The sequence below is a fragment of the Anopheles marshallii genome, chromosome 2, assembly GCF_943734725.1.
Source record: "Anopheles marshallii chromosome 2, idAnoMarsDA_429_01, whole genome shotgun sequence".
Classification (NCBI taxonomy): domain Eukaryota; kingdom Metazoa; phylum Arthropoda; class Insecta; order Diptera; family Culicidae; genus Anopheles; species Anopheles marshallii.
The window spans coordinates 24,480,282-24,501,199 of NC_071326.1; the positions used below are offsets into that span (position 1 = coordinate 24,480,282).

Here is a 20,918-nt window from a genome sequence, read left to right on the forward strand (position 1 = left end):
AACGCTGTACACCTTAATCTTACGGGAAAGCGTGTTTATTGGAAGGGAAAGAACATACACACAACTTAAAAACACCCATTCAAAACGACAAACACCGACATTGGACGCACCCCACGTTTTGCACTGAACCAATCGATTGAGCTTTGAACTGCCTTTGTGGCCAGAAGACCCGAAATTGTACTATTCCGAATAGATTCGCCACAATTTGGTTTTTTCTATTGACAGCACAACGCTGTTTTTATGCTGCGATTGACAATGTAAACATACAGGGTGTGTCGGCGAACGGCGGCAGTGTGGTGTAGAATGTCGTCGGATCGACAGTTGTTGTGTGGTGTAATTTGTGTTTATTTTGTTTATGAACGCATGATTGAGTGTCTTTCGTGTATTTTTTATTTCAAATAATTGAAAAATAATGCAATTCAGATACAAAATGGCTTTTTGAATTTTTCGCAGCAATGATTAGCTAAAAGAAAACGTGTTCATAAACGCCAATCCGCTACACCACTCGGTCAAATGTCAAATGTGTACAGCTGCGTTGGTGTGTGTTGGTGAGACCACAAGGTTTCAACTTGACGTGAAAAATTAAAGCGCTCAAATAAAAAAGCAAACCTGAGCAGATAACAACAACGCGGTGCAGTTTTCAGTGAAAAAGAATTTGCATTTGGCAGAATATCAGACATACGCATTGCAATGGCTGACCGTAAGTATAAAGAAGTGTGCACAGCTAGTTACAACGACATAAATTGTTGGTCATTCATTCAAGAATCTCCTGCTTTCATTGCCTGTGCGGCGAAGGAGAGATGGCGTCGTCCATCTTGAAAAAGTCGAAACATGCACTATACCTGAAATGTTGCTTCGGTGTTTCGTACCTCTGACGAATTTTCACTGCGCTCTTTTTGCCCGAATGTACCATTCGGCCCGTTGCTCACTATCCGTACGCTGATTTATTGTTTATTCTTTCCATTTGTTTGCGACAGAATACGGTGGATACGCCAGTAAGGATTTTGGGGGTGCTGCTCCGTATAGCGTTCCTCCACCACCGATTAATCAGAGCTACAGTCAGCCTCCCCCGATGAGCAAGTTTGGTGGTGGGGGTACCGGCGGCTACGGACAGCAGAGTTCCGGTTCTGTTGGCGGTGGATACGGTAGCCAAAGTGGTAAGTCCCACATTCGTTTTCTATAGCGTACAGTTTTTTACTGGAAAACGTGTGACGGCCCGGTGCTTCAGAAAAAATAGAGAGAGAGAGAGAGAGAGAGAGAGAGAGAGAGAGAGCATAGACGATAGTAAGAGAGAGGTTGACGGAAGCTAAACAGTTCAAGGACATACACGACTTAACGTTTGTTGGTTAAGGCCCAGAATAAGGCAAGAAGAGGTAGAGGGTGAGGCAATTATCATTAGATGGTTTAGGAAGAGCCGAACGGTACAAGACATTTTCACAACTATTTCAACAAACATACCAAACGCTCATGATTGTGTGTTCTATATTTATCTCATTGCGATTTTCAGATTATAACGGTGGCGGAGGCCGTGGTGATAGTGGTGGCTACGGTGGTGGCAATCGTGGCGGAAACAGCTACGACAGAAGAGGTGGTAACCAAACCGGCGGATACAGGTGAGCATCGACAGTAGAGCCTGTAGGTTGTAAACGATCTCTGTCCCACAATACTATATCCCTTCGTATCTCCATGTAAGATATCCTTCTCTTTTTTATCTGACTCTCGTTATCGACTGGACTGTACAAAAGTAAATCCAGCGTCCAAGATATGTATGCATCGAAATAATAGTACAATGAAGAACGGCATTTAGTGTATATTAGCAAAGTCTCATTTAAAGTGGTTTATTCCGACGTATGGACCAATCTCGTCCATGGTTATTGTCACAACTATTGGCTAGACAATTCAATCACAACTTGCTGTAGTTTAATCATAAATAATTCTTACCAATATATTGTCTTCCTCGTAATAAACTTGTTTGAGCTACCTACACATGTGTCGCATGTTGCACATGGTCTTCAAGTAAGACTAGGCGATGCACACCCGCTGGTGTCGCCCTATGCATTCCAATCTCAATTTTGTACAGAACATTTGCAACTGTTTTCCAGTCCTTGCTTAAAGTCCTTACAAAATACGTCTTAATTTTGTTTTTGCACATCTTGATGCCCATCTGCTACTCTTTCTACGCCGAGCAAGGAGCGTTTTCATTGGAAAAAGAAACATAAAACTTAGTGTAACGTTAATTAAAACATTTTCTTATCCTTTTTGCGATACATATTCCATGACACTAGTGCTGTTCGGTTCGAATCGAACAGCAAGTTACCATTTGTTTCTGAATTGAAACCCATTTAAAATTGTGTGCAACCTATTTCTACATCTACTTCTACCTCAACCATTACTTCTCTATTACCACTACCTACTACTACTACTACTACTACTACTACTGGTACTACTTCTACTCTACTGTGTATGTGCGTGTCCGTGCGATCAACAACAAATATGTAACGAAAATGGTGTTTGGTTTCATGTGTTATAGCAGTGGCGGCGGCAACAAGGGTGGTTATAACAAAGGTAAACACCGAGCGACTGTTCGGTGAAAATATTATTTTTTCACTGTTTCTATTATTTTATATAGTAAATACATCTTCAGCTGCTACTAGTATATTGAACCGTAAAAAGTACATGCAATAGCAGAGAGAAAGACAGGACGAAAAATTAAAAAAAAAACATTAAGAAAAAAAAAGCTTCATATAAAGAGAGAGGCAAACGATGTGTTGTTACACAACTTGCAATATAGTTTTTTTCCGTAAGCTGCTCAAGGTTTGGGTTTAAAACAATATTTGTGGTCTCGTTATATGTTCAGGCTATACAACTTCTCATTTTGCTCCATAATTTGACGTAATGTAAGCTTTAAACGTTTTATTACACGGTTTCTGAACAGATGATAGAAATTTTGTTTGGTTTCTTTTTACAAACAAAGGTAATTTTACATGTTGTTACTCGTCTTCCCGACGTTTTTCATCGCAGCGGCGCAGTTCCAAATGCGTTGGTTTTTTTTTTTGTTAACGACATTTCTTTCTTTCTATTTTTGTTTAATAAATCAGCAAATTTAATTGCATTATTCAATTGCCTCTGTTTTCGTATAGTCGTATGCACACAATATAATTATCGGATGTACGTTACATGATTACTGCTATTTGTTGTTCTTTCTCGATCGGAAAGTTCGTTTTTTATTCATACATTGCATGAAGTTGTCATTATTCTTTGTAGACGAACAATAACGTAAGCAAACACAGCACCTCCTGGAACCGTAGTGCAAGCAAAGAGTTTCTCGTAAAAAAATATATTATCTTGTTAGTTTTTAGCTTCCACTATCGAACGCATAATGCGGTACGATTTCTCTATAAAGAATATCGCTTCGTAAGAAAATCGTTTAGCAATTCTGTTAAATGATACGAGACGAGACACATATTCGTATTATGCTACATGTTAGAGTTTACTGTTTCAATCGTATATTATTACTATACCGAACGTATAAAAAAGTCATATAAGTGCTTTATGAGTAAACGCCGTATGAAAATGAGTAACATATGGTATCGTTCAGCATCCAGCTGCCGGTTAAAGGATGAGAAATTGCAACAGAATTGCCACCAGAAGTACAACACCACAGCGTAAGATACATCGCATGTGTAATGTGAAGTCTTCTAAACAACTGTTATTTAACTGTTTTTTTTTTTTAATAAGACGGAGAAGAAAAGGTCTATACCGATTCGGAACCAGTGTAGTACACCGGCTATATTACACATATCTATATACATATAAACCACGAGCTTTGAGATCGTCTTAAAAGGGTCATAATAACGTAAAGCGTAAAGCACAAAACGCTGAAACAACAGCATAACGAGGCGTACTATTTTAATTTAAATTAACCATACCGTAATCGATCGTGTTGTCCGATAATCGACGATCGCTGATATATGTCTGCGTTTTTTCTTCTCTATTTTTCTTACGATACACTCGACCGATCGGAATATTTTCCGATGTTGATTTTTCCCCATTTTTCGCCAAACGACGAACGTTCGATACACGGACCGCTTATTATCGTCACTGTGTAGGCGAGGGTGAAATGATCACACAGGAGGATACAATCTTTATCCAAGGAATGACACCGGAAACTACCGAAGAGGAAATTGCCGAACGCTTCGGGTCGATCGGTGTAATAAAGGTATGTGGGTATTTATTTGTCCTTTTTTGTTTGCTCACCCTATACTTACCTCGTCCTATATCGATGTACTACAGCGTGACAAGCGTACGCAGAAGCCCAAAATCTGGATGTACAAGGATAAAGAAACGGGCAATATGAAGGGTGAAGCCACTGTTACCTATGACGATGCTAGCGCCGCGCAGTCCGCCATCGGATGGTTCGATAATAAGGAATTCAATGGGGCCGTGGTGAAGGTGACGCTTGCCCAACGTTTTAGCAACTGGCAGAATAAGGGTGGCAACCGAGGTGGCTTCAACAAAGGAGGAGCTGGAGGCGGTGGATATGGCGGAGGCAACCGGATGGGCGGCGGTGATCGCGGTGGATCGAGTGGGGGTGGCGATCGTGGTGGCTTCAGCCGCGGCGGTGGTGATCGAGACGATAGCAGATCACGGCCCCCACCTGGTGGTGCAATGGGAGGAGGAGCACGTGGTGGATTCGGTGGTGGAGGTGGCGGTGGAAGCGGCGGAGGACAGGATCGCGAAGGTGACTGGAATTGTGGTGAATGTAACAACAAGAACTTTGCTTGGCGCAATGAATGTAATCGCTGCAAGGCACCAAAGGGTGATGGTGCCGGCAGTGGCTCCGATGGTGGCAGTCGCGGAGGGTATGGTGGTGGTGGCAACCGGAATGGTGGAGGAGCGGGAGGTGGCCGAGATCGGGGTTCGTTCGGTGGTGGACGAGGTGGCGGTGCTGGCGGCCAGGATCGTGGATACGGCGGTGCGAATCGTGGAGGACGCGACAATGGCGGCAGTGGAGGAGGTTACGGTGGTGGAGCGATGCGGGGAAAGTAAGTTTTACGCATGTCAGCAGTTGTAATGAACCGCGCCATTTATATGAGATCAATTTTCTGAACACTTTCCTTTATCGTTGCAGTGACAGAAACAACAGGAATGATCAACGACAACGCCCGTACTAGGGTATGCAGGTTGCCAACATCTTAGAGACACGACGTACATGTCATACATTTTCAACCAGGGAAACGATGTCAAATTTATTTGTCAACCATTTAGCATCATAGTCAACAGTAGAATCGTGTAAAGGTCAGGACATATACGTACATGTTTCGTGCGTATTGGAGACTGGTTAGGATGTATCAAACTTGACGCTCGTCCCGCAGGAAATTGGTAGGAACTAACCACAAACCTATCGTACACTATCACTTTCTGACGCCAAATAGATAAAGGTATAGGCGTTAAATTTAGGTTTGGGGCCCGTCGAAATAATATATGGTCGGTAATGCACGACAACACGATTCAACAGCAAACCTGGACTCAAGCCGGGACTGAATGTATGTTTGGGCGACACGATGATAAGACAAGGAATTTATTGGTGTAAAGGCGAATTGTACATGTATTATTAGTGCACGTTTTCTTTACTAAGCATATGCTTGGGAGGCAAACATCTTCTTTTAGGGTCGCATCTTCTGACGGTCGCAATGGATGGAACAGCCTCAGGAGGTTAGCAATAACTACAGATCACATCATTAGGAGAAGAGAAGCGAAGATTTAGTCTAAAGTAATAATGCATTAAAAATATCCACCGTCCTCCAGGCACACGCAGCTGGTCGCAAGGGAGAGATTTACCACGTAACACAATTAGAAAGAATAAATATAAGTTAAAAAAAAAGTTTTATTGTTGTGGTTTACACAGTTGTAGGCGATTTGCGATTCTAGGTACCTGATTATACTTATTACGGTCATCATCAAACTTACCAGATGATCGACATGATCGATAGCTGTCATGGCCTTGGGACTAGTCCAACCCCAAGCTTTGATATACGGTGGCACATATTTTGCAGGGGCGTAACGGAATAGGAGTTGGGTTAGCTTCCAACTTTCATTTCTTCCTTTTTTCTTTTTTTTCTAGCCAGCTTCCATTTCTTCAGTAGAAGCTGCTCCAATTCTCATACGTCCATAATCAACCGATACATGATGGTGACAATCCGTTCGAAAACATGCTGATGCTCTGCTTTGTAATCCGATGTTGGATATCTATTTAAGTATTTGCTCATAAACTCATTGAAGCAGATCGTTGTACGTACACTGTTTTCACTTTTGCTTTATTTATACGCCCAATTCAACGTCATCATTACCGATAATTGTTACTGTTATATCAATACTCTATATGTATGTATGTACAATAATCAGGCTAAAATGTGGGTGAGTAGTACGCTATGTAACATAAATTACGGAAGCAACATATTAAACATGATTTTACGCGAAGCATTCCTTCCTCTTCCGGTTCATCCTGTCCGCATCTGCGACCCCGTCCCTTTTCGTCATTGCAAACGATGTGAAAACTCAACTGAAAGCATTCGCCTAGGTTTACATTTGTACGTGTATTATTGTTTCCTTTTGCGACGTACGTGATGTTGCTTATACCGAAACTCTACTACACGTTTACACTATAGGACAGATTGTTTTCATGTACTTTTTTTTGCATTCTCCTTTTCATATGGTTTTCCTCGCTTCTTGTGTTATTTGGCTTTACCATCGATTTGTCGATATTGGCTTGGCTTCCTAGTTAGGTCAGTCCTGTCTATGGGATGCATGATCGCAGGCGAGACACAGATCGAACGTGTAGTCAAACTCGGCTGGAACCAGTGATGTTAAGCACCATTTTGATTCGCGTGGTATAAACCTTCTTGCGGGTCACATCACTTCCGTGCTTTCGGGTTCTTCCGTACAACAGACGAAATTCTCGCACGACGAACCTGATTCAAGGATCGTCCTATGGATCGACATGTTTGACACCTCTGAATTAAACTATTTGAAAGGCCCTATAAATTACGCATAGTTTTATCAATGCACATGCCACAGTAGCAGCATAGTAAAAGTACCACTGGGAACAGTTTTTAATCATGTATCACTATTAGGCTAGTTCTTCCTAAACAAAGCCCGGAAATGTCCCAATATAGATTGACACAGAGCAAAGGCAAAGAATACACAATGTCGGGCGTACTCGTTTCAAGTGAACGCGTAAGTACACGGTACCAGTTAAAGTTTAGATACATCCAGTGGATAATAACTGCTGCAACTCTGCTACCCTTTACAACAGCATTTGGATGGTACCAGCTTAGAAAAGATAGCTTTTGCTACCTTTATTCTCCATTTGAGCTAATTATGCAATGTTGGCGTTGTAAAAACTAGCGTTAAAAACCTATGCACGTTTCATAACGTTTCCCATTTTGTTTTGTACGTATCATTCATGTCACTGTAAGCATAACTTAAACCCTTACCAATCTATCGAAAGTTAAAATCAACCGAAATGGATAACGGAATTAAAATGAAACATTCTCGCTTTGCTTCTTTGTGCATTTGTGCAAATCTCCCCTATTTTCCACTGTTGCTAGTCGATCCTGCGACACGGCTACCATCTGCCAAAAATGCTTAACGGATGCGTTGGCTGATCTTGGTAGGTCGTTTTCAAGTTTTACCGATGGGATTCGATTGGCGATCATTGCCGAACTGCATTTCGCTATTACGTTCATTTTTGTTAAAAATTGGCCGACGGAAATAACACGTTTAAATTACATCGCCACCAAATCGAAACAGCTGCCACCACGTGTCTTCCGTTTAGTGGGTGTGATGGTTTTGAGGCTATTCTACTTTACACCAGTACTGTCAAACTCATTTTGGCTAGTAGGTCGGACTGAACGTGGGAATCTTCCTGTGAATCATTTTCTACGCCATTACATCTGGGGTTCATCTGGAGACGAAGTTTTTTGTTATTCTTAGTCTCGAAAGTCCTCTCACCGTATGTTTGACATGTCTGCTTCACGTGATACTGGATCGCGATGCAATGATGCTTGTTTTCACGTAAAAAAAAAGATTCCCATATTGCACGTATATTAAATTATGTCCAGGAGAGTTTGTAACAGGTCGCTTACATTTTATGACCACCTCCTCAACCTAAACAGTGTGTAACGGTTCGGCTTTTTGGTGGTGGTGTGTGTGGCAGTTCTATACACAGCACGTTGGCGTATGAACTTTTTCCATCCAGTTAGTGTGTATGACAGTGAGAGAAGTGACCAATGCGGATTAGGTACACTCGTAGCAGGTCCTTCGCCAATACCAACAAAACACAGGAACAGATAGCCCAGCATGGCAGCAAGGGCAGAATTTGTCATCCCGTAGTAGAGAAGTAGTGGTAGTGGTGGGGCAACAGTTAGCTGCGGAGGAAGGCAGCACATGACTTTTGGCGTGCGCCCTGTTAACGTAGCAGCGATTACTTGATAAAAGGATTCACCAACTGTGAGGCGTCGTGGTGATGGTAGGGATTCCACGTGTTTGCGGTTGGTGCGGGTGCTTGCTGTTGTTGAGGTTGCTGCTGCTGTTGGGCCTGCTGCTGCTGCTGCTGCTGCTGCTGCTGTTGCGTTGGCGGAGGAGCTTGCTGTTGTTGTTGTGGGGGTGCTTGCTGTTGTTGCTGCTGCTGTAGTTGCGACGTTGGGGGCTTTGTATCTACAAGCTCACCGTCTCCGGTGCTATTAGGATTGATCGAATGTATCGATGAGTAGTGTCGCTTCAGGTAGAGTTCGGAGTTGAAGTGTTTCTGGCAGATGGGGCAACAGACGGCGGTCGGGTTGTGTATTAATCGCATGTGCTGTCGCAGATTGGACACGTTCGAGTAAAGCCGCGAACACACGGGACAGCAGCGAGGCGTTAAACAGTTCGCTTTGTCATCCGTGGACCGGTTGCTATTTCGACTGCTGCGTCCCTTGTTTTTGTCACCGTTGCCACTGCTACCTCCGCTGCCACCACTGCCACCCCCACCACCACCACTATTGTACTTCATGCTTTGCTCCGAGTTGACGGAAATGTTGTCGAGCGATTTCTCCATCCAACTGCTATCATCTTCCGATTTGTACTCGTGCACATTATGGCTGTGGCCGCCGGAGCCACCGGGTTGATTAGTTCCCGCTCCGGATACTGATGCGGGACCGGTTTGTGTGAAGCCCGCTACTAAAACAGTACAATCCATTCAGTCACATTACCCAAGAATAGAACTCAGAACGAAAGGAATAGCCGCTTGGACACACATACCGTTATTGATTGCCCCAAGATGGCCCATGGCGGTGCGTGGATTGTTTTTATCCGCGTACGGTTCCATACTGCAGTACGTTGGCGATTGGTGGGCACCCGCTTCACTGTCCAAGTATTCGACCATTTCCACTTTCGGTTCTACGTCCACTGCGAGAACAATGAGCATTTCATATCTCCTTACTATTGCCGCACGTACACGCACTTACCATTCCCGTCCTGACCGCTGGCTGTCATCGAACCGTCTGCCACCGTTTTAACGCGCTTGATGTTCAGTACGGTCGATGATTGTAGTTCCTCAATGCCAGCACGCTTCCGGCAAAATTCATCGAGCATTTGATCGTTTTTCTCGTCCCGGCGCAGTACGTCCTGATGCGATGGTATGATCAAATCACCCTGCGGATAGAAGAAGAGCATGAAAACGATTCTGGAGCGGTAAACATATGCCATGCACGGCAAATATGCCACTACTTACATTATTCTCTTTACTCAGGCCACGAATTTGTAGCCCTTCAGCCGTCTTGATGAACTCCTTTAGATTTTCGTTGGTGATGTGTACCTCACCGAGGTACATGTACTGCAGAATGGCCTTCAACACATCGTACTTCACATCGTTCATGAAAAATACGGGATGCGGGGATGGATTTTTCTACAAATCGCAAAATTAATGTGTTAGACACTCGGCGTGGAACTAGTGTTTCGACATACGAATGCTACCTTTAGCAGTTCCTTGAAGTAAGGGCTGCAAGCAAACAGTACCAGCTTGTGCGCCGTAAGCATTCGGCCCTCGCATGCGAACGTAATGTCTACTAGATCGTCATCTTCACGCAGCTTTTCGAACTGGGTGCTGACATTTTTCTGGAAGTTGTTCCACTTCAGGTAGAACAGTTCGTCGTTGTTGACAAACGATTTTTCCCCCAATCCGGTCGACATTCTGCTGGATCGCACGGTACACAATGTGGGTTTGTTGTTATTGCCTTCACTTACGTTTCGATGCTGATGCTGATAAGTAAACACTACCTTCACCACTTTGGTTTGCGCCCGAAGGCTGCAACGGGCCACACAACTAGCTACTGCCCCTAATGTTTGATATGAATCAAATGAATCTGACCACAAACGACACACAGCTAGCTAACCGCCCGGCCAAGAAAGTTAGAGCTGGCGCATATCCATCTGCCTGTCGGTGGCAATTGTTATTCCTTGGGGATGAGCGTTTGCCGTTTTTTCATTACACCATTTATCGCGTACTGCAAAGCGCGATGCAACTGCAGGGCGGTAGCTTTTCGTCGAGGAATTTTCGCCACTTTTCACACCGTCCACTGACCATCGATTTTCAGCCGAAAGACACCTTCAAACTGGTACGGCAGCGATGCTAGAAACAGCATTTCTTCGACGAATTAAACCATTAAAAGTAATTAGTCTCTTTTTTCGTATGTATTTTTGTAAAATTGACAATTAACTGTCATTAGCAGTGCGACCGATGCTGTCCGTGCATTAAGAGTGCGTTCGGTGCCGTTTCGAGCAGCCGCGGCGTGGACCCTCGGTGGTGCAGCGTGTGAAGCAGTTTGAGTAGAAAATTGTTAAATATATGCGCCTTTTGATGTGAAGATTAGTGGTGTGCAGGGAACAAATGATTTTGCTGCGTTTTGATGTATTTTCTATTATAATCGTTTAAGAAATTAACGGAACAAATATTTAATCTTTCCAACGAAACCGTGGATCTAAACTCGAGCAGCTTGAAACGAGTCGAGCAGATTTGACTTCAACTGACAGTTCTCAACGCAGTAAAAACAAAATTATTATTCCACCAAAATGTCCGTTCCAAACGTACCGATCTGCCGGATTTGCCTTTCCAACGATGAGCTACAGGTATCCTTGTTCAGTGAATACGCGCAACGGAAGCTATTACTTACGAAGATACGGGTCTGTTTGCCATTAACAATTACACATGCTGATACGTTGCCGGTGACCATCTGCAGCCAGTGTATCATTCGGCTGGAACAATTCTACGAATACTACTGCAAATCGGAAACGTCACAACGAATTTTAACGGCAGGTAAAGGTAATCTGGGTGGTTTAACTTATCGTGGGACGCGTGGTGAGGCCTACCAGCTCAATGCGACACTGTCCGGGAATGGAGAAACGCCCAGAATAAGCACGAGAACGTGCGTCTTGTCCGAGCAGAACGAGCACGGTTCCACGGCGATTGCCAACCAGATGGATCCGATCCTTACGCAGTCGCCGCAAGTCACACGACCAGCAGTTACGCATGAGGTAAGTACCGTGAAAAATCACTACGCACCGTACCGTTTCCCATAACAAATAGTTTCAACGATCGACAGATGCAAAACCTTGGGGCCTCGATGTCTCCACGTCCAACGTTGAGCTTTTTGCTGCACGGATCGAAAGACAGGAACAAAAGAAAGCCGAAGAAAACTTCGACACAAAATGAATTTATAAAATGAATTTAGGAACAACTCAATAAATTAGAATAAGTTTAGCAATAAATGGCTGTCACCGGAGGGGTAATACATTTCTCCGTAACACTAATATGAAAACTGCCAAACGAGGTTTGCAAATGCCTATAGAAGTGTATAATAAGATTTAGATGAGTGTTCCAGTAAACTAGGTCCTTATGGTTTCCATTTAGTGCGGTGTTATAGATCAATGGCTGTAAGACTTATTTCCCCAACCCCTTGTCTCGACTGAGAGCTTTCGCACCGCAGTTATGTGATGTCTGGAAGGGTGCCAAGGTGACAAAGAATACCGAACACCTCTAACATGGAGAACAAATCTCCCTGCGCTCAATTTAGCCATAGCCACCCAGGGTTGGGTTTTCCCGTATCCTAGAGATGTGTAAAATCGACAAAATGCTGGAGCTGGAGCCGAACGATTTCAAACATTTTCGGAACTAGTTCTGGAAGTTAGGTGCAATTAGTCTGGAACCGGTATCGAATTAAAGTGAATCTTTTTCAACAGATTTTCGATTCTACTAAACACCACACAACTTTAAAAACCAAGCGTTTATCATATAGTCTTCTAATCTAGTGCTAGAACTCCGGCTACAATTCCGACACTGCCGGAAGCTGCTTATGATTGCGACGGTTCTAATGATTCCGGGCAATTCCGATGCTTCCTACGTTTCTATATGATCGTGACGATTCCAACGGTTCCGGGAGATTACGGACCATTCCGAATGATTCTGACGGTTCTGGTCGATGCCAAATGGTTCTGGACGGAACTGGCGGTTCTTTTTCTCCGGAATCGGGAACGGAATCACACTAGCTGGAAACAGATCGAAACCTTAGGTGCGCTCCAGAGAACTCATCACGACTGTACCCAGACATTTACAGAGAGACATATTAACACTTTGTATCTTGCGGGAATGGAAGATCTAACGGTGGCGGAGTTAGACGGCGGCCGCCGAGAAGAATACCAAGAAGGAAGCTGTATGACTGAAGTATAGGGCGACGCTTTTAACCTACCTGCATGTTAGAGGGGGTGCCATGCCTCGTGATAAATTGGTCGGAACAAGCGGATTACCAAAGTCCAAGCATTTAAAAATAATAGTTTCCAGATTTCTCTAGATTTATCTCCGGGATACTCCGTACTAAACACTGCTTATAATGCTTATAAACGTAGTTCGAAACAGCATTTAATTATTATTTAACATATTTTTACGGAAATTTCTTTAAAAAAAAACATGTTAGGGAGCTCAACAATATTAGCAGTCGAATTTTATTGCGATTTTTTCTTGTTGTGCACAGCGCGATATTAAGCATTTAATGGGTCCGCCTGCTTTGACTCTCCTCATTGTTATATTACATTTGTGGATAACATAGTTGATGCTATATGTACGATGGGTTGTTGTTGGAGAGCTTAATAAAATCATACTTTGCTGAGCGTAATTCTTTTCCACAGGAATCAGAGTATGGGTATGATAAGTACGCGCGTTCTGTTGACCCCGTTTTGTTTGTCTTCAGTCTGAATCGCAATTGGGTTTCGCTATCAGCTACTAAGTCTCCGACGGCCGCCTTAAGTTGTGTTTTTGCTCGTACTTTCACAAATGTCAACGGGGACATACATACTTTATACTACCAGCTTTTGATAAAGCGATTTTGACAAATCATTACCATAACCGTACATGTTACTTCTGAAACTCGAATCCTTGGAATTCTCGGACACTCAGGTGTCCACCACCTACCACCCAAAACTAATGCATTTTTGTCTCAGCACTAATTCACCATTCAGCTTGCGTCTCGATTAGAAATCTCACTTTACTAGTACACTTACTTCCGCATGCCTCGTAGTATGTGCGAGTAATCTCACACCCACGCACTGTATGTGCAGATCAGGCCCTTTTCTACACATTGTCTGTACACTGATGTTCAGTCGATCTTTAACGTCGCTGCCGTGCAGTTGTGCGCATCAGAAACAAAAATGGTTACAATTTATCTGTTACCATTGATCGTCGCCGGTATCGCCCAACACATTTGCTTTTCCTTTGCAACCGAACAACCCACATCTGCATTTCCCAACTGTGAGAGTAGCAGCGGTGACGAGGGATTCTTCGTACCGCGGATACTTTGTAGCGATCAATCAGAAGAAAAGGAAGGTGCTACGGATGATGCTAGTCCAGTGTGCTGTATACCACCGAGCACCGAACGCTTAATCTCGCATCCGAACGCAGCCAAACTGTCTCAATCGTTGTGCGGTACGGTTGCGGTAGAGGATAAAATTCAAAACGGTACGATCGTGCAGCGCGGGGAATTCCCGTGGATGGCGAAGCTGGTTTACCGCGGCGATTACGTGTGTAGTGGTACGCTGATTCATCCACGGTACGTCCTCACCGCCCAGCACTGTATCAAACCGCAACTCGTAAAAGTTCAGCTTGGCGTACACGATCTTCGGGAAGAGTCCCCGGAAGTGCAGGAGATTAATGTGATGGAAGTATTTAAGTACCACCTGTACGATGTAGGACTATTGCGATTGGCTAAATCGGCCACAGTGGATGGTGATTTCGTGCGGACGATCTGTTTGCCGATTTTTTCGCGTCTCCGCATGTATTTCCCGCCCTCGCTCACCATTACTGGGTGGGGAAACACGGAGATGAACAGATTGTCGGACGTACTGCTGAAAGCGGAAACAGCAGTAATAAGAAATAATGAAGAATGCGACAACGCTTATATCATATGTGTCGGAGGGGTGCAACACCGCAATCACTGTCCGGGCGATTCCGGCGGACCGTACCAGGCGCTCAGTAAATTCGGAAGACATCCTGGAGAACGCGTTGTGCAGTACGGCATCATAAGGGATGGAACGGTCTACTGCTCCCATCCAGACTACCCGAGCAGAGGTATACTAGTGGGTTATGTGTTGGATTGGATACTTGATCAAATGGAGATATAAACGGAATGAACTAATGAATGAACATCGGTGTTAAAACAGCAATGGAAAAATTAAAAAGCTTACAGATATAGAGTTCGAGGTATTTGTTCAGCTATAGTCTATTATCCAAACCTTGCTGATGGAGCTCAGATGCAATATCTTACACTTCGCTTCACAGCTTATGTTGTTGAGTGTACAGTGAACTCCGACATTATGATCATCTCTTTTAATGAGTTTAGTTTTGAAACCATTGTCGTAGCCTAAACATTGCAGAAATTTGTAGTAAGATATGTTCAGAAGCTTTTCAGCACCAGAATAGATAGCCTGCCGACAATGAATTTGAACACATGGAAATCTCGTAAACCGAATAACTTGGAGTACATGGCGATATACCCAGGCCATCAACCCGTTTCTAGGAAATCTGGTCCAGCGCTGCTCCCGGCAGCATCAAATGTCCAACAGCTGGAGCTACACGTAACGGCTGTCGAACACTGCCTTGGTAGGGCATACGCCTAGCATCCCTAACAAGTGTGCCAATCATCGTATCGTATGTGTGCGCTACCAAACAGCAATGGTGCATGGCGACCAGTGTCGCCAGTCCGCCAGTATCGTCCATGGCACTCATGGCATTAGAGACCAGCGTGACATTTCAGATTGTTTCGGAAATATTCAATATCTTGTATTGGTATAAATACTGCATGTGAATTTAAATAATAAATTTTGTGGAGCCCGTAGTAGGCACAATTCCCCATCACAATGCCCTTTGGATTTCGTTGCTTTGGTTGTTTGCTGGAGTTACGATTGTTCCAAGGTAGAAGAACTCCTCTACCGCCTCAAGATTGTCACCGTCAACTGACATTCTGATCCTCAGGCGAACCCTGTCACGGACAGATTTAGGCGTACCTGTCCGGTGGTCGCTCCGCACATCGCCGTAGATTTAGAACTGTGATAGCTCGAAAGTGGGCACAGTTAAGCCTGTTACCCTCTTTGTACACTGGGTGTATGACACCCAGCTTCCTCCAGAGGTGAAAGTGACCCAGGAGATCCAAAACCTCTGTACACAATAATCAACAACAACCCCGCTTTCTCTCATCTGGTAGTTACTCCTGTTCCCAAATCCTTATCCTATCCGCCATTAGCCGATGTATAATGGCGGTAATCCTCGGTTGGGTTCTGATTTATTATCAATTATCGCTATATGCGCTCGTCTTATAGTCTAAGTAGTCGGTAATATCTTTATAAGGGCTAACAGTTCAGGTGAGTCTATCTCTCCAACAAGCAGTTTGCATATGAACGAACGTTGAGCATTATCACGTCTACTAGCGAGGGACTACATTACGCCAAGGAGTAAAACTGATAATAGTTGAATAATATTAATATATTAATATTCATATTATCAAGTAATGGTCCTTATATAGTAAAGTTTCCTCAACCCTAATCCTCTCCGTCCTTTTCTCCTTCTTTTTTATTGATAGTCTTTTTCGTAAGCACAAAGGATTCCGAATGTATGTTAATTTACCTAGATTTCTGAACGGCGGTTGCATCCTGGAATTCTATCCAAACATCCATCAGCGATTCTAACAGTAGATTTTTTCTATCGCTTCAACGAATTTTCACCTTCCCAGGCGGATTTTATCACGGACAGATCCTCCAGCAGACAGATACGGCTGCAGTACTGTTCGGAAATTTGGTCCCCCGCAGTCGTCCCAGCGATCTTTTACATTGACAGATGGACATTTCTAATCGATCGCTTCCCTGCGCTGGCACGTAACGAAGATTGATGCTCGGTTGAGTGTCCTCCGAAGCCCACTGATTCTTTAGTCTAGTCTATCACCATTGCCAGCCCCCTTGCCGAACTTGCAGATCGCCCAGTTCTGTTTTCGTCCCATTCCCCTTTCCTGTTTCCTCACGCCTTCGTACAAGATCTTCTCTATTGATGTCTACCAGAAGCGCTACTGCTGGCCAGAGAGATTTCCTTATTGCTTGCTATTTCATCCTTTAATTTGCTTACCTTTATTTTACTATACTGTACTATCGCAGCTGATCTGCGTATCTGAGCGCATCTGGTTTGAGAGTCTGCATGTGTTAGCATGTGGTTCCATATCGAAGTCGGAGTCGGTTCTTCAGCTCTTAGCTCGGGACCGACTCCAGAATGGTAAATTCGGCTTAGGGAGAGCCTGGTATATAGTTCGGAACCTGTTATGAAACCGACTTCAAAAATATATGCAGTCGGCCGGCTTTAAGTTTGGAGTCGTTTTTCATATGGTTAGTATGAAAGCGTGACTCATGTTGGTCGGCTCGGGAAACGCAACCTGCAGGGAATGTCCCAGTGTTGTACGTCAGATAGCGAAATGTTCCTGATTTGCTTTTTGCTAGAGATTATTCAATGCATGCTGAAGGAAATCAGAAACGATTTGTTACTATTCGCCTCACAGCTCTATACATTGTTGAGTGTGATTCTGTGTGAATCGCAAGAATCTGCATCATGTCCGTGCGATCGTGATAAGTATGTTGGAAGAACCCAACTCGAAACCATGCGTGCTGTAGAGTGTATTACGCTCCTTGTCTTGAGCCATGGGTTCTCACTATCAGTCATTAAATGTACTGTAACAGCCAAGTTAATCTTAAGTTCGATTTTTTCACTGCTCTTTTGCGATTGACAACATTAAACAATTGCGTTTAAAAAAACACTTTTTCTATCTGGTGATAAAGCATTGCGAAAGCTGGAAGGACCAGGTTCGGGTATTTCAAAAATCCGCATTGACAATATGTCACAATTGATCGCATTTCTCCCTTTATGAAATAGGATAAATGGTCGTGTAGTATGCACCAAGACTTTGCGTTCAGCAAGCAAGCAAGCACCGATTCATTCTCCGACTGGTCATCTTTCAAGGGAATATGTATTTTCTGTTTTTTGCTCTGCTGCACGAATGCATCCCGGCTAGAAATTCCGATCGTCAAACTTCCCCCGAAAAAGAACACTACACGACCACAGAAGTAATGGATGTTTCACGTTACAACCACCTTCGCGCAAGCCTTTCATCGATCGGAACGGTCCTACACATCAAGTCGAATAACTTGCGAATCTTTACGAACCGCATGAATGTGCGTGCGATCTTCCTATCAGCGAGAAAAATCCCCAACCGCGATCGAGTTCCCCCGGTTATACTGGCTGGGCGACATTCACATTCAGTTGATCTTAAACTTCGAGTGCGTGCAGTTGTGCAGAAAGGAAGCAACAATGGTTTCGGCGTATTTTTTCCCGCTGATCGTCACTGTTATCGCCATTGGTAAGTTCTTCTGGCACTGCCTTAACAGCGGCACGTGTTAATATCGCTTGTGCTATAATACTTTCGATTGCCCCACACAGGAGGTTACGCGGCGGATGATTTACAAAGCGGTTGTAGTCTACCAGACGAACGATGTGTGCCGATTCGGCACTGTTCGCCGGCAAACAAACGTGTCGAGAAAAATGAGCATTTAAACAATCGTACCTTCTACAAGCAGCTACTCAGCAAGATCTGTCAACCGGAAGAACAGCTATACAAAAAGACTCACATTTGCTGCCCGAGGTTCAACATCGAATGCCAACTGAATAATAAAACGGGTGCCTGTGTGCAGCGCGAGCGATGTCACAATCTAGTCTCGTTCACCGAGAAAAGTTTGATGCGTGCCGTCGAACAGAATCTTTGCTACGTACACAATCAGAAGGTTTGTAAGCACCCACGGCTGCAGAGATGTTATTTGTATTCAATACCTGCTTGCGTTTTTTTTTTTCAGAAATACTTCTGCTGTACAGATGATAACTGTACCGGGAACAAAATGTTGTGTGATCAGGAAGGACCAAAATTATCAACCACATCTGCATTTCCCACCTGTAAGAGTAAGAGCGGTGTTGCGGGATCTTCGGTACCGCGAATGCTTTGCAGCGATCCTCAACAATCAGTTGCGAACACCAATAATGATCAAGTTTGCTGCGCACCACCGAGACACCCCAACAGCTTGATCTCGCACCCGAACGCAGCCAAACTGGATCAAGCGTTGTGCGGGACGGCTGGGTCAGTTAATAAAATTCAAAACGGTATCGTCACACAGCGCGGGGAATTCCCGTGGATGGTGAAGCTGGTTTACCAGCACAACGGGTTGTGCAGTGGCACGCTGATTCATCCACGGTACGTACTCACTGCCAAGCACTGTATCAAAAGGAAACTTGTAAAAGTTCAGCTTGGCGTACACGATTGGCGGGAAAAGAATGATGTGCAGGAGATAAACATTTTGTACACATTTAAGCACCCATCAATCGACGTAGGACTACTGCAATTGGCTAAATCGGCCACAGTGGATGGCGATTACGTGCAGACGATCTGTTTGCCTGTTTTTTCGTCCCTCCGCATGTATTTGCCATTGAAGGTCGCCATTGTTGGGTGGGGACAAACGCAGAAAAATAAACTGTCGACCGTGCTGCTGAAAGCGGACACACGGGTGCTGACGGAAAATGTCACAAAAAATGATATAAAATGCAACAATGACCATATGGTCTGTGTCGGTGGGTTGGAACACCACAATCACTGTCCTGGTGATTCCGGCGGACCGTACCAGGCGCTCAGTAAATTCGGTGAATTTCGAAGTCGCTTTGTGCAGTACGGCATCATAAGCGATGGAACGGAGTACTGCTCCAAACCAGACCGTCCGAGCAGAGGTGTACTGGTGGGTTATGTCATGGATTGGATTCTTGACCAAATGGACATATAAATTGATGTGCGGTTGTGAAGTGGTGACCAACAGGTACAGGTCATACAATGACGGGTTAAAATGCTCATAGTTTTATACGCATTCCAATAGGACAATATAAGTTCAGCACAAAATAAAATATGAACATCCCATAGTGGGACTAATAAACAGATCGTTTGTCTTCACTCGTGGAATCTCCGCATGAGATCTGGTCTGGCCATGCGAATAATACGTTGCAGTTTTAACTGAACTGTTCCGTCCAACATGTGCCGGACGATGATGAATTTTTCCTCCCAAGTTTGCCTTCGCTGTATTGCCATGGAAGCGTGTGAGACAAACCGTGTCACGCCGTAACCGTGACAACTGCATGCGTTAATATGTTTTGATAACTTATACATCGAGAGAACGTACACAACGCACCGGCGACGCATCGCATACGGCGGTGCGCTGCTGGCTTTACGTAGGCGAACGCCATCACTCAACAAATCGGATTTTGTATAGGTGATAGAAAAAGTATTGGATGAAGAAGTTCATTGAAGCCGTTATTCTATAAAACTCTAGGGTAACTTCCGGGGGCTACGGTTTGCAACGGTGCAAGGCTCTCGACACACACACACACACTTACAAATCCGTATCGTCAACAACTTGCGACGGACTTAAATTATTTACTTTGCTCAGCGCAACTGCTGTGCAGCGTTGGAACGACTACACTGCGATGCATTCATTTTGGCACACCAACATGTTGTGATATTCCGCCGATATTTTTCGCAATGCAATGACATCCGAATAACTTTGACTATTCCATAAATTTCATTAACTTTTCAATCGTATATTGTATCAAACGTTCCATTAGCGATGGTTCGCATTATCAAATCCGGAACGCAAAAATCGATACACAGATTGTTGCATTCGTCTGGCCGCACCGCCGAAAAAGTGAAATAATGATAGGTGAAACTGACTTGAAATGGTAACTTGGTAGCTTCTCTTTTAGTTTAAATGACTTCAATGATTTGAATTTAAAGATTTTTTATTGTTTGTGAACTGATTTGCTCTCAGAACGGTTTGAGGTTCTGCAGGATGTCTGTCTGACGCACCGATGCGTTATCCTTTGATGCCATTATTCGCCAAAGATTCACGGTACAATCCACAACTGCAAGCTGGCCATTCATGAACGGTGATTTCTTTTGACTCGAACCATGCCTTCGAGAGGCGTGTTGCATTAATGTGGGCATTATCATGCTAGAAAACTGCCAATTCATCGAGTATTCCTCCAAACACAGAATCAAACAATCTCCCAGGAGCTTTGCTAGATAATGCAACTGTGGGGTCAATTCAAGCCAAAACCCAAACTTACAATCTACCATAAAGTTAATCGATTGAAGCTTGCACAGAACCACATACTCTGTACTAATGAATATGGAATATTTATGAATACGTGTTTAATAACTCATAATTCAAAAAAATTGTTATAATAATATGAGAAAACTTGCGGATAGAAAAGT

The 20,918-nt window shown here is 43.9% G+C and overlaps 5 protein-coding genes across 5 annotated transcripts; 4 read left to right on the top strand and 1 right to left on the bottom strand.

The window, feature by feature from the left end:
• The first annotated feature begins 690 nt into the window (after window positions 1–690).
• Window positions 691–5,174, top strand: LOC128717349 (RNA-binding protein cabeza). The gene is made up of 7 exons (XM_053811434.1): window positions 691–700; window positions 978–1,157; window positions 1,508–1,613; window positions 2,531–2,565; window positions 4,110–4,219; window positions 4,294–5,045; window positions 5,132–5,174. Exons 1-7 carry the CDS (start codon window positions 691–693, stop codon window positions 5,172–5,174), a joined length of 1,236 nt encoding a protein of 411 aa, XP_053667409.1.
• A 3,311-nt stretch (window positions 5,175–8,485) lies between these two features.
• On the bottom strand, window positions 8,486–10,230 carry LOC128708231 (broad-complex core protein isoforms 1/2/3/4/5-like). Its single transcript, XM_053803191.1, has 5 exons — window positions 10,015–10,230; window positions 9,773–9,946; window positions 9,507–9,693; window positions 9,301–9,447; window positions 8,486–9,219 (listed from the first exon to the last, which is right to left on the bottom strand). Exons 1-5 carry the CDS (start codon window positions 10,228–10,230, stop codon window positions 8,486–8,488), a joined length of 1,458 nt encoding a protein of 485 aa, XP_053659166.1.
• Window positions 10,231–11,109: 879 nt separating this feature from the next.
• Window positions 11,110–11,762, top strand: LOC128717364 (uncharacterized). Its single transcript, XM_053811435.1, has 2 exons — window positions 11,110–11,571; window positions 11,640–11,762. Exons 1-2 carry the CDS (start codon window positions 11,110–11,112, stop codon window positions 11,760–11,762), a joined length of 585 nt encoding a protein of 194 aa, XP_053667410.1.
• A 1,975-nt stretch (window positions 11,763–13,737) lies between these two features.
• LOC128717380 (CLIP domain-containing serine protease HP8-like) lies at window positions 13,738–14,706 on the top strand. The gene has a single exon (XM_053811436.1). It carries the CDS (start codon window positions 13,738–13,740, stop codon window positions 14,704–14,706), a length of 969 nt encoding a protein of 322 aa, XP_053667411.1.
• Window positions 14,707–17,926: 3,220 nt separating this feature from the next.
• LOC128718902 (serine protease grass) lies at window positions 17,927–19,437 on the top strand. The gene is made up of 3 exons (XM_053812517.1): window positions 17,927–17,975; window positions 18,056–18,396; window positions 18,466–19,437. Exons 1-3 carry the CDS (start codon window positions 17,927–17,929, stop codon window positions 19,435–19,437), a joined length of 1,362 nt encoding a protein of 453 aa, XP_053668492.1.
• The last annotated feature ends 1,481 nt before the right edge of the window (window positions 19,438–20,918 follow it).